At 43.7% G+C, this 18070-nt stretch overlaps 2 protein-coding genes across 2 annotated transcripts; both read right to left on the reverse strand.

Moving 5' to 3' along the window:
• Positions 1–2069: 2069 nt before the first annotated feature.
• On the reverse strand, positions 2070–7573 carry LOC124703936. The gene is made up of 2 exons (XM_047236172.1): positions 6976–7573; positions 2070–2352 (listed from the first exon to the last, which is right to left on the reverse strand). Exons 1-2 carry the CDS (start codon positions 7483–7485, stop codon positions 2347–2349), a joined length of 516 nt encoding a protein of 171 aa, XP_047092128.1. The 5' UTR covers positions 7486–7573; the 3' UTR covers positions 2070–2346.
• A 2006-nt stretch (positions 7574–9579) lies between these two features.
• On the reverse strand, positions 9580–10147 carry LOC124700139. Its single transcript, XM_047232313.1, has one exon. The coding sequence runs from the start codon at positions 10142–10144 to the stop codon at positions 9620–9622; it is 525 nt and encodes a 174-aa protein (XP_047088269.1). The 5' UTR covers positions 10145–10147; the 3' UTR covers positions 9580–9619.
• Between the last annotated feature and the right edge of the window lie 7923 nt (positions 10148–18070).

Raw genomic sequence — 18070 nt, forward strand, 5'->3', positions numbered from 1 at the left:
ATAGAAGGAAACGGCCGGCTACTGCTCAAATTCTCCACCGGACAAGCCACCTTGCAGTCATTAACAGTCATTAAGAATTCCCTTCAAAAAGTAGTCATTGACGCTTCGTCCTTCCCATCGATATGGGACTCCTCTCCCCACGATTCATGTAAGAGAAGTGATGGAGGCACATTTTTCTGATCTTAGTCATTCCCATCAATATCCCTACCTCTCCCCATGGTTCATGCGAGAGAAGTGATGGAGGCATACTAGAAGTTTCTGTTTATAAAAGCCGTGATCTGCCTCTCGTGCTCCGCAAGGAGATAGGTGGAATTGAGCTTCGTGGCTATGCCATCGTCCTGCTCGAATTCGACAACTGTACATCTTTCACATCTAGAAATTAGTCCTCCACGGCTCTTACTACAAATTTCTCATCGCCTCATAAACCAGCTCACCATCGAGGTAGCTTTCTCAAATCTGAACTTATACTAGCAAGTCTTTTCTTTTGTATGACTGATGTAGACCACCAATCATGTTTGACTGTTGTAGGTATCACTTGGGTTTGAAGCTCTCTATTCTTCATTTATCGGTTCCTTAATAGATAAACCATGTTCTTAATTTCCTTCGGATTAGAAGTTCAGATATCCCCAGGAAAAAGAAGATCGAAGTTCAGATAAATTGGGTTATGTTGTTTTAGCTAAACTTTATGGATCTGGTCATGCAGGTGTATTCATGATGTTAAGCTGGTCTTCCATCTCACCGTTACTCAGCATGCACTTTACTTTGCCACATTCGATAAAGTGTTCAAGGCGCCAGCAGATTTCTGGTAATGAAAAGAATGATAGATGATCATATCCGAGCATTTTGCATACGTAATGCCTTCCTTTCCATTCATGGCATGCTCATCATTTAGAGAGGTGGTCTGAGAGTATTATGATATTGTTAGCTCCATGTGACTATGTAACATATTTCTGCTAATACCCGCAAAACTGCTAAGAAAATAACAAACCAATGTGTTCTTTTCACAGATATCTTATATTCCTTTTTTTCTCTCAGTTGGTTTAGAATGAAAGCTCCGAACTTAACAAGTCAACAAAATATCTTATGTAGTCGTTGGTTATTTGCTCCTCTGGAGTTTTGATGCGTATTATTCTCATGCTCTTTCCAGCCTCTGTCTCAGACAAAGGAACTGGTACTTTTTTGTTCCAATCATCTTGCTTAATTTTATTCTCATTTGATATTGAGTATATTGGAATGTGCAAGCTCGCAGGGGATTGAGAGGAGTTACACCGCTCAACCATCAAGTATAGTTGCTGCAGTGGACATGTGGGTGTTCAATTTATGTTTTTTTTAAGATCCCCACCTATGTACATATGAAGAATGATTTCACACATGGTACATCAAGTACCTCATACGGAGGTTGTGCAAAAACGTGTCTATATTTTCAGTTTTTAAATCCTCCTTAGTGTGTTAATTTATATCTTTATAAGCCATCTCACATTACTTTGCCATGTCACTGCACTTAGTAAAAAAAAAATAAGCAGATAATTCACACTTGAAACAAATAATTTTGTAAGATCATTGACACCTTGCTATTAATTTTGTGACAAACTATTTGCACATAACCTTTCTCACTCTACTATCTTTGTGCCTACTACATTTTTTCATCATACTGTCATATGTACTATTCTTATGAAATAATATAATATAAAAAAATTATCTGATAGCATGTGTTTGGGACTAAAAGTTTCCGCAACAACGCGCGGGATGTCATCTAGTTATCATAATTGTTTACCATCTCTACACTTCTGTAATGAGAACGCCACATATAACTATCAAATATTTTTCATAGCAAAATTTGGATTTGAATGGGCAAAGGGTAGAAGAAATGAAAGGACTCAAAAGTTGTCACGAGATAGTACAATGGTTGTATTTGGGAAAACCCTTTTTTGAATTTTTTATTTGCAATTATATTTGGGAAAATCTGAGGGTGAGGCAATGTGGCGTGCACTTGAGGCAAAAAAAAATTAAGAAAGCTATGGAATAGCCGTTTTAGATCCCCGATATTTTGGTGCTGGCCCACAGAAACGGAGAAATACAATGCGTACTATGAAACAATTCGTGATGTACATTTTACACAGGTTTCAGCAAACAGCAATTGGGTGTACAATTCTAAACACAGAAATCCATGTTCACTAAGGAGAGAAGCGACATACATATACAGAGCTCAGCAGCACACAGCATTGCAGAGCCTCTTTCTGAGCTCAAAAAAGGCTCCAGACATCTTTTCATTCACTCATCTAGTAACAACATCGGATCCAAGGAGGTGCTCAAGTTTTGCTGCAAGTAAGGCGTCTAGCTCAAAGCTCAAGCCTGAAACGGTATCAAAGGGAAGATTGTCAGATGACCAAGTAGGATTATTGCACTGACTGCGCATTGGATAGAAATAATAGCATGAGGTAAAAGCATTGTGATCAGCTTTGGATTCTTGATTGACTAGGTGAAGATAGGTGCATAGAAACAAGGCCAGAAAGGGTAAAGGGATCAACGAAAAAATATATTAACAGATGATGAAAATAGCTATGATGGGATCCAAACTAAAAAAGACCACCCAAGACATTTACAATTTCTGGTAATCTCTAATCATTTGCTATGATGGGATCCAAACTAAAAAAGATTACAGAGCATAAATAAAAACAAAGCAATCCAATAGCACGCCAGTGGTAGTTCAAGTCTGTCTGATATCTGGGCGGCTGGGCATGTAAATTGCCAACTTACAATTTCCATACTTGTGATCTATATTGATATTTTTCCTTGGCAAGAAATACTGCCCAAGATGATGTCATATTCATATTTATAATTCTCTTATTGTTAAACTTCCCTAGATACTCTTTACTTAATAAAATGTTCTAAGATATAAATCACACTACAAGTATACAACGTAGGTCAGTAAAGGTCATTGTGTAGGATGTGAAGTGATCTGGCTCATGTAACTGGCTTCTGATATGATGCTCCCAGCCTCCCATGAAGATTACAGTGTTCTCAACGTCTCCAGCCTTCATCTCTCTCTTCATCTGCCATCTGATCTTTTATTCCCTCTCTCCATTCTTTGAAGAAAAAAAAATATACCACCCAAAGTCCTATGTTTTTATGCATACCATCCAAGGCACAAACAAAGTTCCAAATTCTATTCAATATTATATTTTGTTGCTTAGATATGCATCTCTCCCCATCTGTTTCTCTTTTACCTTACTCTTGACCTTTAACCCTCAGCCCGCTATACTACTCCCATGTTTCTTCCACCACTGTGCAGCGTTCAAGATACCAAATTCACAGGCATGTGGTGGTACTTTGATGCACATGTAATCTGTGCAAACTTCTTAGGAACCCTGCTTCCCACAAACCTTAGCCGAATAGCTCCTGTCTCTTGAAACTTGCAACACATGGGGCTGTTAGTGAACTGAAGTGTGATTTACTCAGATGGGCATGAAAGATTTGGTTTTGTTTAACATGAATGATTTTTTCTGATGAACAAATATGACATTTTTCTGCTTCAATGCATATGGTCAATACTTACTCAAGATTAAAGGCATCCAACTTAAGACTGTACAGGGATCAAGTACTGGATTAAACCTAATATTGGACACAAGAGTGGGACACAATCACAAATTGCCAGGGAGAAGGCATCTGTTCTATGCTGTCAGATGTCCACTCTGATGTAGCCTGTGGTGGATCTTGTTGAGTTGCTGCCTACTAGGGTCTCCAGCCGAGAGTAGATATGGTAGAGAGGACAGAATGGGATCAGGAGGAAGAAAAGAATGGGAAAGAGAGAGGGAGGCAAAATATAGCTGGTCATTTTTCTTCTGATCTCGACTGGGAAATCAAATAATCCATTAGTGGACAATTAGAGAATTGCATATTGAATATGATTGCAAACTGTTGGTACTATTAAAGCAGGCTGATATCTTTTAGTGGTACATGCCAAAACCAGGGTACTTCGAGTGGTACATACTTAATTTTCTATTTGTAAATGGGAGGAAGTAAAGCAAGGGCTATCAAAGTTCTAAAGACATGAGTCCTATCAAAGTTGTTGTTGCCCTGCTGCTAAGGGCAACTATAATGCTCAACACTAAAAAAGCTATGCTTTCTCCTTTCATTTTGACTATTTTGTTTCGAATACTCAGCGCATCATTTTTAGTCAAGGCATGACTTGGGGTTGGGGACACAAGTCGGAGTTGTTTCGTCGTGACAAGAAGTGATGTGAGCTAAGTTTGCATGATGATAGGTGTCTCACACCTGCATGCGTCATCACTACTACAGTTGTCACACTCACCACAATTACATCTGCACTACAAGATTCAGAACAACACTAAGTAATGCTAAAAATTAAACTTCCAAATTTTGGAGATTAATCTATGACAAAGTAAATTGACACTGAATTTTGCAACGCGCATATAAAGCAACACACCACAAGCGTACGCAATGGACTATCTCGAACGCCTATGCAATTCTTAGCAGAAGTACTCACGGTGCCTAATTCAAACAGCGGAACACTAAAAACTAAAAAGGAAGCCAAAATAGTGCCACCCGTGAAACCAGGGAATGAATGAACGAACCAAAATAGTGCTACCTGACAACAAGTCTTTTTACACATGCGTATTTACCACCCAACTCATAGTTCATCAGTTTACGCTATAAAAAACACTGCCCTTGTTCTTCAGTTTCAGAAACATCACCCCGCACCCTCATTAGATTCAGGGGCCGAGTGAAATAGACTATCACGAGGAGAAGCCGAGAATGGCCACAGCAACGATTGATAATCTAAGACATGGAGATGCATATATTGTAAAGAAACCAGCACGCCTAATGAACGTACATTTGTTGAAAGAAAACGTAATGGAGCTGAACTACAACCAACAGCGATTGCGTCATCTGTGGAACTTACAGTTGTGCAGCCCACCATGCTTGGCCATTACAGAGAACTTTTTTTTGAGATGGCTCCTTTTCTCACAAATGGTTTTGGTATCCATGGCATCCTCGATGCCTAAACTGCTTGCGAGCAAAGGAACAATCTCAAAAATAAATTCTCCGTAGTGGCCAAGAACGGTGGGCAACACAGGCACAGTTTCCACCGGCAGCGATTTGAGCCCTAGGCATGCTGTAGAGAAGCATGTGCAGACAAACAGGGCGACGATGTTGCTTTTAATTAGTAATAATAGTAATCCATAGCCCGCACAGTTTCCAGCAGACAACTTATGTACTAGTTCAATAATGTACTAGTTCAACAAATATACGTTCATTAGGCCTGCTGGTTTTCTTTTCAATATATGCATCTCCATGTCCTTGATTATCGGTCATTCTCGGTCACTCCACACCTACTCTGTTGCGCTCGGCCTCTAAATCTAATTAGGGCGTGGGGTGTAGTTTCTGAAACTGACAAACTGTTGAGGGGTGTGGTAAGTACAGGCGTTCTGTAAGAAGACTTGTGTTTTTGGAGGCAGCTAGCACTATTTTGGTTCGTTCAATCCCTGGTTTTACATCCTAGTAGCTCTTAACACATGACTCCTACGAACTTGTTACAACTATAATCCTTGGCACTAAAAAAAACATGTATGCACTCTCCTTTAATTTTGACCATCTTGTCTCCAATACTCAGCAGTCAGCACAACAACTTTCAGTCACAGCATGAGTTGAGGTTTGGGATACATGAAGTGATGTGAGCTAGGTTTACATGTTGTTTGATGGGTTGTTGGGTGTGCGATGCCAGTAGGTGAAGTATGAGGTAACATCAACCTTTCCTACACGCTACTAATCTCTGATATTTCTTAATCACTTGGTGATTCATTGATTAGAGGTGATGGAGATAGACTACAGCTTCAAGCAACCGAAACAAAACAAAAAAACAAGTCCCACGCCTCCATGTGCAACTATTTGACTACAGTTGTCAGGCTCACGCCAGCATGTGCAGACAAACAGGGCGACGACGTTGCTTTTGATTAGTAATAATAGTAGCCTGCATGGTTTCCAGCGGACAAATTACGTACTAGTTCAATAATGTACTAGTTTAACAAATATGCGTTCATTAGGCCTGCTGGTTCTTTTCAATATATGCATCTCCATGTCCTTGATTATCGGTCATTCTCGGTTACTCCACATCTACTCTGTTGCGCTCGGCCTCTAAATCTAATTAGGGCGTGGAGTGTAGTTTCTGAAACTGACAATACCAAAGAACATGGAGCCAGAGAGTGGTTTCGCGCAACATAAACTGATGAAACTGTTGAGGGGTGTGGTAAGTCCAGGCGTTCTGTAAGAAGACTTGTGGTTTTTGGAGGCATCTAGCACTATTTTGGTTCGTTCAATCCCTGGTTTTATATCCTAGTAGGTCTTAACACATGTCTCGTATCAAACTTGTTACAACTATAATCCTCAGCACTAAAAAATAGGATGCGCTCTCCTTTAATTTTGACCATCTTGTCTCCAATACTCAGAACAAGAACTTTTAGTCACAGCATGAGTTGAGGTTTGGGATACATGAAGTGATATGAGCTAGGCTTACATGATGTTTGATGGGTTGTTGGGTGTGATTGCAGTAGGTGAAGTATGAGGTAACATCAACCTTTCCTACACGCTACTAATCTCTGATATTTCTTAATCACTTGGTGATTCATTGATTAGAGGTGATGGAGATAGACTACAGCTTCAAGCAACCGAAACAAAACAAAAAAACAAGTCCCACGCCTCCATGTGCGACTATTTGACTACAGTTGTCAGGCTCACGCCAGCTACAACTGCCCTAAACGATTAAGAACAACTCTAAGAAATGCTAAAATGAAACTTCTAAATTCTAGCCTCAATCTATGTCAAACTAAATTGGTTCTCGAAGTTCGAAATATGCATAGCCACGCCACAAGCATCCTGAATCGATTAATTCTTATTGAAACCACTCGAGGAGCCTAATTCAAGCAGGGCAAGAGAGAGTCAACGGTAAGCCCATACCTCGGCAATGGGGAGCAGGCCAAGCTCCCGGATGACCCCAGCCACGCCGCGGAGCTGCGCTCCGGCGCTGGCGCCGCAGGAGGGCACCTTGTCGAACAGCGACGCTTTAAGCTGTTCCGAGATGAACCCTGCCTGGAACTCCAGGGTACCATCCTTGGGGTGCGCGACCATGCCCGTGACGGAGACCCAGAGGAAGAGCTTCTTGGCCTGGATGCCGGCGAGGCCGGTGATCTTCCCCGGGGAGAGGCAGCCGCGGATGTTCTTCTCGTAGTACACGAGGTGGTCGCCGAAATAGACGTAGCAGGTGCCGGCGAGGTGGATCTCGAAGTCGCCGGTGGTCTCGTCGAAACTGTAGGAGGAGACGGAGTCCGGGATGAGGCCCCTCGGCAGGCCGTACTTCGGGAGGAGGTCGTTGGCTGCGCCGTTTGGCGCGGCGCCGCTGGCCGCGGAGGCGAGCGGCGCGGCGGCCACGGCGGCGGCGACGAGAAGGAGGAGGGACAAGGGAGACATAGGTGGTGATGGGGTTTGGGATTTTCTGTCTGAATTTGCGGCGGACTTTCGTCACGAACGCTGGCACGATAGTTAAACCTAGGGTCAGCTTCCAATTTTCGTTCTAAGAAAATGGTCTGACAAGGACAGCTTCCCGCTGGTACAACTACTCCCTCGTATTTTCATGATCATGCTTCTCTTCACCAACATTTTTTAGGACGACTCCCTCTCTCTCTCTTCTTATCTTCTTTTCTTTTCACATTGATAAAGTTAAGAGTAGATTGTTCAATCATGAAACAATTATACTCCGTACATCAATAATTTGTATAGCAGTGTATATGATTTTTTTAGGCCAACTTTAAATATTTTCTACTCTTAACAAAAAAGGTTACTTAACAAAAAGTTAGGTGCATTATCTCTCCTTTCCTTAAGCAATTGTCTTAAGTGGCGAGATTAAGAGTCGGTCTTCATGTTGGACCAAATGGGAAGATATGTGTACATTTTAGCACGTGGTAAGTTCAGCCCCACATGTAAATTTGGAGAGAGCAAGAGCTCCTTATAAAAGCTGCCCAAGTGGGCACCTTATCTGAGAAGTTAGGAAGAAACTCGACTACATACGGGTTATAGCTCAAACGGATCATACTTCTTTATATACATGTTCAATTTGTACATATACAAATACACATGAGCATGTTATGTCATAGTAGGGGGTTCATACAATATAAGTACGGGTGAGATTCGGTCGTGCGCACCCGTGTTTTTTTTTCTGACTATTTGATTTCGAAGGGAGCATGTTATATCACTACATTGCTACATTGCTCCAAGGCAGGAGAGGAGCCGATACGTGTATATCACTACATTGCTGCAAGGCAGGAGAGGAGCCGATACGTGTATTTGATGATCACAACAGTGCCCCTCTCTTGCGCTCAAGAGAAACTAACATCGCAACTGGATAGACAGGGCCGGCCCCGAGATATCAGGGGCCCGGTGCAAGAAATATTTTTGGACCCTATATACACAAATATTTATAGATTATTTATATTTCAATAGCAACTTAATGACACAAATTCTTTCTAGATTCTCAAATGCAAACTACTCATGGTCTTACTAGTGACAATTCTCGCTATACACATACAATTTCTAAGCAATTACACAACATTAATCTACTTGCTTTTTCTTTTGTCGTTTAAAAGCAAGCATCTTTTTTTGGCAAAAAGATGTCATCTTAACATAGAAACAAAAAACCACAACCACTAGAAAAATTAGGGCACATGATTAAGGGAAAGTTGAAACAAAAATACCCGGAGGAGGGATCCCTTGCCGCCGGCTTGCTCTTGGACCGTCGTCAGCCATCCCCTTGCCGCTCGCCGCCCCTCATTTCCTCTTGTCCCCTTGCATTTGACCTTTTCTGATACAGTTTTTCTCTCTCAAGTCAAGTCTATGAGGAATGAAGAAGGAGAATGAATCGAAATGAATCAGATGCACAAAAGTAGACTAATCCAAGGAGGTATAAGATTTACCGACAGTCCAGGTCGAGGAATAAATAATTGGGAACATCAAATTCGGATATCCTATACTCCATTAATTCTCTAAGAAACAGGTAGAGAGCCGACCGGTCGCGGCTGTGATTGGGGAAAAATGAGGGCAAGAGTCGAGAGGAGCAGACAATATGCGACGATTGAGATGACCTGGACTGGAATCATTGCGTGAAGCTCGTTTTCTTTTCCTTGTAGCGATAGCTGCATGCATGCCTTGCCTAAGCCTGCTAGCTAGGGGTTGGGCTGATCCTGTTTCAATCAAAATCTAAGTTAATGGGCGTACTTGGCTGGGGCCCCTATAGATTGGGGGCCCAGTGCGGCCGCACTGGGTGCACTGGTTCAGAGCCGGCCCTGTGGATAGAGTGTCTTACTGTTTGTCATTTTACTCAATCGTGTTCTTTGTAAATAAATGTTTATATCTTCAACATAAACATGTAATTTCACACATTACAATCGTACAGTACCCTGTCTTTCTTACAATACAATCGTACTTTAACATGTCTCTCTCTCTTACAATAAGAAATCTTCCAACGAGAAATTAATTAAGGTGCAAATATATTGGCCAGCCATACGTAATACCCAGCACCAGACATGGGAAAGCAACTTGATATCTGAAGTCACACCTCGGCGACAGGGAGCACGTTCATCTCACGGATCACCCCGGCCGCGCCACGGAGCTGCTCGCCAACGCCGTTGCCGCAGACGGGTACCTTCTCGAACAGCGAGATGGGCACGTCCTCCGAGATGAACCCGGCATGGAACTCGATCATCCCCCTCTCCGGGCGCGCGACCATGCTGGAGATGGAGACCCAGAAGAAGAGCTTCTTGGCCTGGATGCCGGAGAGGTTGGAGATGGCGCCGTAGGACATGGTGCCGCTGAGGTTCTTGTCGAAGTAGGTGTAGTGGTCGCCGAACCAGACGTAGCAGCTGCTGGCGAGCTGGATCTTGAAGTCGCCGGTGGCGTTGACGAAGGTGTAGGAGGTGACGGAGTCCGGGACGAGGCCCTTCGGGAGGCCGTACTCCCAGAGGACGTCGTTCGCCACGCCCTTCAGCGAGGCCTCGCCTTCGCAGGCCCCATAGGCGAGCGGCGCGGCGATCGCGGCCACGGCGACGAGGAGGAGGGTTAGGGAAGACATGGCCATTGTCGTTGTTGGGGTTTAGCAGCTATCTTTGCGCTTTATTTGCTCGGGTATTTGCTTGGTATTTGCTTGGGTATTCTGGTTGATTTTATAGTTGCGTTGGCGCTTGGACACCGATTATTATTTTTTTGCCTTGTGATCTGGACTGTGGTTGATCCGGTGGGCAAACGGTACACCTAATTTCTCACAATATTTCTTTACTTTGAGGCTCTCAAAATCAAAATATACAGGTACCACAACATTTCATCGCCACCGTGTCCCAAAACTACCGAACTTATGGTGGACCGGACAATATTTCCTCATTTTTTTCTCTCCTCTGTCTGACAATGATGGACTGGACAACATTATTTAATTTAGTTACGTGAGCATCTAATAATACCTAGTTGTTGTGGTGAGCCATCCACATATATCTCCATTTTTTCTTTAATATCACATTATAAACATATATCAATTTGCTCATGTTCTTTCATGAGTTTGTCTAAGAAAATGGACAAAGTGTCTGCCAACTCTCATCTCATCATATATCAAAGGAGAAAAATATTGTACGAACTTAGATCGATTCTCCGTCTTATTAATCTGCACAAAAATAGTACCACCCGCCCCTTCATTCCATTGTATGCTGTCTCGGATGTGTCATCTATTTACTTGGTGGTTGTAGATGTTGTTCAACCACACCAACCAAACATAATAAGAAAACAAGCTATATCTGGCAATAGAAGTTTTTTGTCATCAACATCGAAAACTTCGTGGGAGTGTGACGAGTAACTAAGACTTTTAGGGCATCCTTAACTGAGTATAGAAAATTCGTTGATTCTAATCTAATGGATTCATACTACAACGTAGATCGAGCACCACTAGAAAAGTTAAGCAATACGTGGGCATGCCAGCCTAAGGAAATGAGCGGGGAAGTTGGCCAAAGATGCTAGTGAAATGGGCTTTAGAAGTTGACTACCGGCGCATTGGTATCCTTTTTCTCCCTAGCATTTGATTCACTAGCACAAGTGAGCATTCCATGTTTCCTTTCATGTCTTATTGCATGTTTTCCTTCTATAGCCACTGCTCCTTCCTCTTTATTCCTTCTCTTTCATGTCCTATTGCGTGTTTGTCTTGTATGGCCCATCTTCCTTCCTATTTATTTCTTCCCTCTTTCATGTCTATTTGATCTAGAATTTGCGGAAACTCAATTCGGCTCTCGGTGCATATGCCCCCTCTACTAAAAAATATATATTGAGGTGTTGAAATTTTTTCATAAAAAATTCTACACAGACGTCTTCATAATATATGCGTGTTCGTCAAGTTTCATGGAAAACTGATATTTTTGTGGTCTATGTAAAAAATAGAAAAATTATCTTGTGAAAAGCCTTATTTTTAGGATCAATTTTGTCTTTTTACATATGCCACACGACAAGTTTATTTTTCATGAAACACCTCTGTGAATGCGTAGCGCACGTGAAGATGTACGTGCGAATTTTCTGTTTCAATTTTTTGACATTTCAAAATCTATTGAAAATGCATTAGAAAATAAAGGGAGCGTATGCTCTCATGTGTCAAAACATCACTGTCCAAAATTTGCCAGATTTTAACTATAAAAATGGTTGCACACCCCTCTCATATAGCACACTCAAACAAGCCTCTCATTTCCATACTCAAAACCTCAAACATGGATGATAATCCAAACCGTTTTCTCTTCTCCATGGATTAATTCGGGGTTCAAATACCGTATTCTCCCTACCTCAACAACGACTATCATACACCTCCATATACACAATCTAATCAAAGTTCTTCCACATTCACCGGCACCTTGAGCACCATGGCCCCGAAAAGGCAAAATAAAAACCTCAATGATCTAGGACCACTACGTGGAAGAAGAATACATTAACGGCGACGGTGCCACGAAGATGAGCGCTAAGTGCATCCATCCAGGTTGCACCAACAGATTTTCTCTACAGAAGGGAGTAGGAAACGGCCACATGCCGAGGTACATGAAGACGCATGCAAAGAAGGATGAACAGAGCAGGATCCGGTTCAACCCCGACGGCTGGCAAGGTATTTTCGTCCATGATCAACATAGTCAAAGAGATGCTCTAGCCCGTTTAATTAATATATTCGAACTACTCATACTCCTGATTTTAAACCGTTCTCTAGAAAAACTACTAATAGGGATATGAAAAATTAGCAAAAGAAGGTTTATTAGCCATAAAAGAAGAGTTAGGCGCATCAACTTTTTTAGTCTAAATCTGGAGTGGTCGGGCTAAGCAAGATTATATTAATGTGGTTGCGCATTATGTTAACGAGAACCGGGAACTACCAAAAAGAGTCATAGGATACGAATTAATTGACGTAGCACATTGCTCAAGCTATATGTGAAGTTGATAATCATTTTGATCTCATCGCCAAGATATTTGCAGTAACTTTAGATGATGCTTTAGAAAATACTAGTACAATGAACATTTTCACTCCTATATTTGAAGTGTATGCATCAATTTATTTTTACACGAACACGGTTGTGCATGTCATGTAATTAATCTTATTGCCAAAACTGCTTTAAAGAATCTAGAACCACACATTGATACACTAGGCTTGGTAATTGGATGGTTGAATGCTTCTAATCCACGACTTGCTTTACTCTGGCTATTACACTCTTATAAATGAACCTCTCCATAGGTTTAGCTAAGATGTCTGTTAGATAAAACTCTACATATTTGATGCTTAATTCACTTATCGCAGATAAACCTTCATTCTCAGCATTTATTAATCAACACTGCCCATACAAAGGACCAAACTGTGGGGCTTTACTTACCGAGGAAACTTGGCACATTGTTGAATCAATAGTTCAGTTTTTGGATCCTTCTTATTATTCAACTATTTCTTTATCTGGGGTTTAATATCCCACATCTTCTATTATTGTGCACAATATTCTTGAAATCGCCCAACACCTCAAACAATACGAAAATGATCCCGTTTTACTTGAAGCTGTTGGAAAAATGAAACTTAAATATTTAAAATATTTGAAAAATGTTCCTTTCTTGTATGCATTTGCACATATTTTTGATCCTAGGGCTAAAATGAGCATGTTAGCTACCGTTCTCTCGCAATTAAGTTATGTTGTTAGTGTGTCATATGATCAATATATTATGGAAGTAAAGGATAAGTTTGCTAAACTTTAGGGTAATTATGAGGTATGGCAGCCTCATCCAACACAAAAGGCCTCCGCTGGCACCAACTATAGGAAAAAAGAATAATAAAGTGTGTGTGTGTGTGTGGAGGGGGGGGGGGGGAGTTTTTCGATTCTTCCTCCGCCTTTGCCTCGAGCTCTTCCACACATTCATCTCACACATTTGCAGGTGGAGTGGGAGTTCGCAAAGTACCTCAACAACGAGTCGCACACGATGATGATGAACGTACTCTAGTGATGGCATGATAAAAGGAATACTTATCTGGTGCTTTCCATATTAGGATGAGATGTGATATCAGTACACGTCTCACTAGTGTCATCAGATTCTACATTTAGTATGCATGGAAGAATAATTTACAACAGAAGACACAACCTCGCCCCATGTATGGTAAAATGTCTAATGACCCTGAAAGATGGTCAACTAGCCAAATGGAGAGCCCAACACTCTAGCAACAACGCGGAACTGGTAGCCGCATTTGAAGCTCTGAGTTGGAACGAAGAACCCGAAGTGTATTTTCTTTTTTATTTTGCAATTTTATTTTTCTTTTGTAATTTTCATCAAGTTTTATAGTCAGGTGTACTCTTTTACTTCCGACCGATGGAAGGTTTCGATGAGGAGCTAATAATAAATGCTAATGTTATCCCTATACAAACTTTTCCCCATATTACCCCTGAGCTCACTTTTTTCCTATAAATTTGGCAGCCCACCCCTCTTATTTCTCACACTTAAGTACTAAGCCACTCAACCCACTCCTCTCACACTCAACTAATCAACTGACTCCTATCATTTCCCACGCCCTCTCACATAGGACGAGCATGAGGTCGAAGGTGTTACGAGGTGTGTAGCAGTGTGCAAAATATGCCATGCCATCCTGCATTATGCACACGGAGGAGAAACTGGCTACTTGGTGAGGCACCACGCTCAACATATCCAGATGGATGAAGAAGATGCTGAAAGCTTATATGAAGTTGAAGCTGCAAGAAGAAGAGCTTCCACCATTCGAGACCACTACGACATGGAGGAATATGAGGAGGATGGTCTGCAAAATATGCCACCAAAAGTTCAATGTGCATCACACAGGAGGGCACATCCACTTGGTGAGACACCAAAACAATTATGTGCAAGATGGATGAACAAGCGGCCATATAGTTTAGATGTTTAGAGCGGTCGTACTCCTTTTCCATATCTCGGGATTTAAGATTTTTTGATGAGGCACTAATTATTAAAGCTCATTTCTTTATCCCACGTGAAATCTTGCCTTATATTTCTATTGTCCTGATTTTTTCAAAATTTCCACTTTTTTTTGGCACTTTCACATGAAAACAGGCAATACAGGTCATCCTGGCTAGCTCTCATGCCATGCGAGAGCCTAGGGAAAGGGCACGTGGGCGGGCACGCCACGGTCCGCCACTTAACAGGCCCTGGCATGCCGGGCCGTGTCCGGCCGCAACGTGCTGGGACGGGCCAACGCCAGGCCGGGCCGGCCAGGTTTGCCCTCACATGGGCCCAGAAGTCATTGACGCAATAGTCCAGCTGAGAAGTAAACGAAATCTCTAGAAAAAGGCTGACCTTCGCGAAGGGAAGGCAACTTGCTCCGCATGCGACAAGTGGCGCGCTGTGGTGCCAGAAAATCCCTTGGAAATGGTCTCCCTGCTCGCCACGTGTCGCAAGGGGAAGCAAGGTGGGGATGGGGAGGAGAGAGAAGACTGGGTTGTGTCAGTTTTTCCCTTTTTCTTCTAGATTCGTTTTTTCAAAATGAAATATCTTGAGAACCGTAAGTCCAAATTGCGAACCGTTTTCACTTTTGAAATCCTCGCGTCGAGATCTTCAAAACTAGATCCCATGTTGATAGGTTTGGGGATACTTTTTTTTCGTACTTCCAATAATATTATGATTGTACCTGTGGTGTGTACCTAACTGTACTCGTGTTTCAACTGATAAGTACTTCTGTTTTTAGTGTATTTGGTGCAATTTTTTCCCTTTACTTGCTAACTGTACTCGCCCTTGTGCGGGACTGTACCTGTACTTACGTGCGACTGTACCTGCTCGTGTGCGTCACTGTACTTCTGTACATGTACTTACTTGTGTTCACGACTGTACCTACTCGTATGGGCGTTTGTACCTGCTCGTCTGCGTGACTGTACTTGTACTCGCATGTGTGTTCAACTGTACTCGTCTGCAGTGGCGGAGCCAGGAATTAAACTGAGGGGGGTCGAAACCAAGCTCTAAATTTTTTTTTGACAGAAAAGAACAAATGTATTCAAGAAAGAGTGTGGATTTTGTACACCCAAGCATGAGTGTGGGTGTGTTCTCTGCCCTTGGTCAGAACATTGAGATTCGTGCAAAGTGGACTTTGGTTGGACATTTTGTTCGGGCGTCTACAATTTTTCAGTCCCATCAAACTTTCTTTTCTTCCTGGCTTTTGGCTTTTGGCTTTTTCACAACCTCACCTACTGTATGAGGTAGTGTACGAGCATAGGCCCTGTTTCATGTCAGGTAGCCCTAGGTGGAGTTGCTGCTGCTGTCAAAAAAGTACTTACCGGTCCTCCATTATTTTCCAGAATTCATCGTGCTCTTGCCCCCAGCGCCGGCCATCTTTTCCAGGTGCGGCGAGAGCTCCGGCATACCAGTCTACTCCACCCGGTCACCGGGAGGCGTGCAGTAGAGCCGTCTACACAGTATGCCGCCCCCGTCTACTCGCATGCACAGTACGCCGTCGCCACCGAGCCGTCTACGCCGCGCCGCCGACGCGCAGGTACAGTACGCCGTCACCGTCGCCAGCGAGTCATCCACACCGCGCCGCCGACGCGTTGGTACATTATGCCGTCGCCGCGCCGTCGCCGTTGGAGATCTCGTCGGTCAGTTTGTTTTGCCAGCTATTTTTCGTTGACGCTGTAGTCGAGTCGTTTTCAATTGGTTTCGATTATGCTTACGCCTGATGGCCTGACCTTGCATATTTGTTCTCACATAGATCTTGCGGATTCAGGATACGAAGCAGACGACGAAGTGAGCGTTGGATACGACAGCCACGGCGACGGTGAGCACCAATATCTTGTCGACGGGGACGGGAATGAAGAGATTATGTTGTTTGTTCACCAAGATCTTCGTCGGATGCAGGGTACCAAGGCGTCGATGAGGGCGACGACGAGGTGCTTAGCCACCGTCGACGTTTTGGCGACGATGGCGTCCGCAACCTCTTGCAGCGACGGGTCCGCGGCTCCGCGCTCGTCTAGTTTGATTCAGCTTTGGGTGCCCCGGAGCAAAAAATGCTCGTCAGTTAGCAGTAAGTAGCCAGTTAGCATTTTGATCGTCAGATTAGCACCTGCAGACAATGTTTTAGCTGAATTGTTCCTCTACATTCAGTATCTAATTCCCACTCTGGTGTGAGAGAGGAAAAATGCGGTAGAGAGAGAGAGGGATAGGCAGAAGTCACTCTGTATCTGGAGGTTCAAGAGAAACTATGTGGACGCTGGAAAAATGCCCCATGCCGAGCGACGTGCATACTACCATGCCCCTACATAGTTACATGACTTGACTACTCAGGCTGCAGCACCTCTCCGCCCGTTCAGTCCAGGTACATCTCTCGTTGCTGGCGTCGGCATGTAGATTCTCCCCCAGCTCCTCGCCCCGGAGTGTAGAAACCAGCCCCCAAGATGGGAGCAGCGGCGTTCGCTGTGTCGTTGAGGTGAGCCTACGCCGTTGTGTCGCTCGGGAGCTAACCGTGCCTACTGAACTGCATGAAGCTATGATCCAGGGGAAGAAACATTGACCAAATCGCTGAGACTGCATGAAGCTCGCCGTTGTCTCGCTTTCGAGCTCGCCGTGCCTACTAAACTGCATGAAGCTACTCGTATATTTTTTTTTTTTTGGTTAGGTGCCAATTAGGACAAGGTTTGGCACCTTGCGACATCATTTTGCTTCGAATTTGTTTACATGTACGCCGTCAGATAAAAAATAATCTCAGTTAAGGTTCCCAGTTGTGTAATTACATGAGAAGTATCTCGACTGTGATGAAAAGTTGATTTTTAACTCAGGCATGAAAAATTGATTTGTGAGCTTTGGGCAGCTTCTTGCAAAGATCCGCGTTGCTTGAAGGGAGATACATGGCCGGAGATATGCATGTATCGGGGCACGCTGTCGTGGCCACCCAGGTCTCGCGGCCGTCCTCCGTCACGCTCCGGCGCACTGTCTAGCTATCCAGCAAGGTCGTAGGTACCTTGTTGCTGGATGTGGCGAGAGACAAAAGATGATTTGAGGAACAAAGACTGAATCAAATCGCTGTCGCCTGACGCGACCTCACAACCATGGTTTCTAGAGGTGAAAGACTCAAAGAACAACCAACGGGGACCATGCATGAGAGGAGCAAACAACATTGCTTTTGAGGCTTCGTCACAGCTGAGGACGAGCAGGCAGTGCGCTGGGCCGACGTGCATTGGTGGTCGCGGCCACCCTGCGCTCGCTCATCCTCGCCACGGACGTGCCGCCGCTGCCGATGTTGAACCCAACGTACAGAGTGCCCTTCGGCTTCGCGCCGAGCGCCGCCTCGACGGCGTAGGCGAGCGCTCCGTCGTCGCGCGTCCAGAGGGCCATCTCGCGGCGGCGGCCGCCGATGTTGAAATCGAAGCCGCGGCTCGCCACGCAAGTAGTTCTTGCACAGGTGGTAGGCGTCCCAGACGAGGTTGATGTCCGACAGCATGGTCCGCAGGATATACGGCAGCGGTGACGGCTCCACGTACCCCGCCGGAGATTGAGG

Source organism: Lolium rigidum, chromosome 3 (assembly GCF_022539505.1).
Source record: "Lolium rigidum isolate FL_2022 chromosome 3, APGP_CSIRO_Lrig_0.1, whole genome shotgun sequence".
Taxonomy (NCBI): Eukaryota; Viridiplantae; Streptophyta; class Magnoliopsida; order Poales; family Poaceae; genus Lolium; species Lolium rigidum.

What these genes read in the sequence shown, in the direction of transcription:
- LOC124703936 (XM_047236172.1), bottom strand. Translation starts at nt 7,485, where the DNA reads ATGTCTCCCTTGTCCCTCCTCCTTCTCGTCGCCGCCGCCGTGGCCGCC.
- LOC124700139 (XM_047232313.1), bottom strand. Translation starts at nt 10,144, where the DNA reads ATGGCCATGTCTTCCCTAACCCTCCTCCTCGTCGCCGTGGCCGCGATC.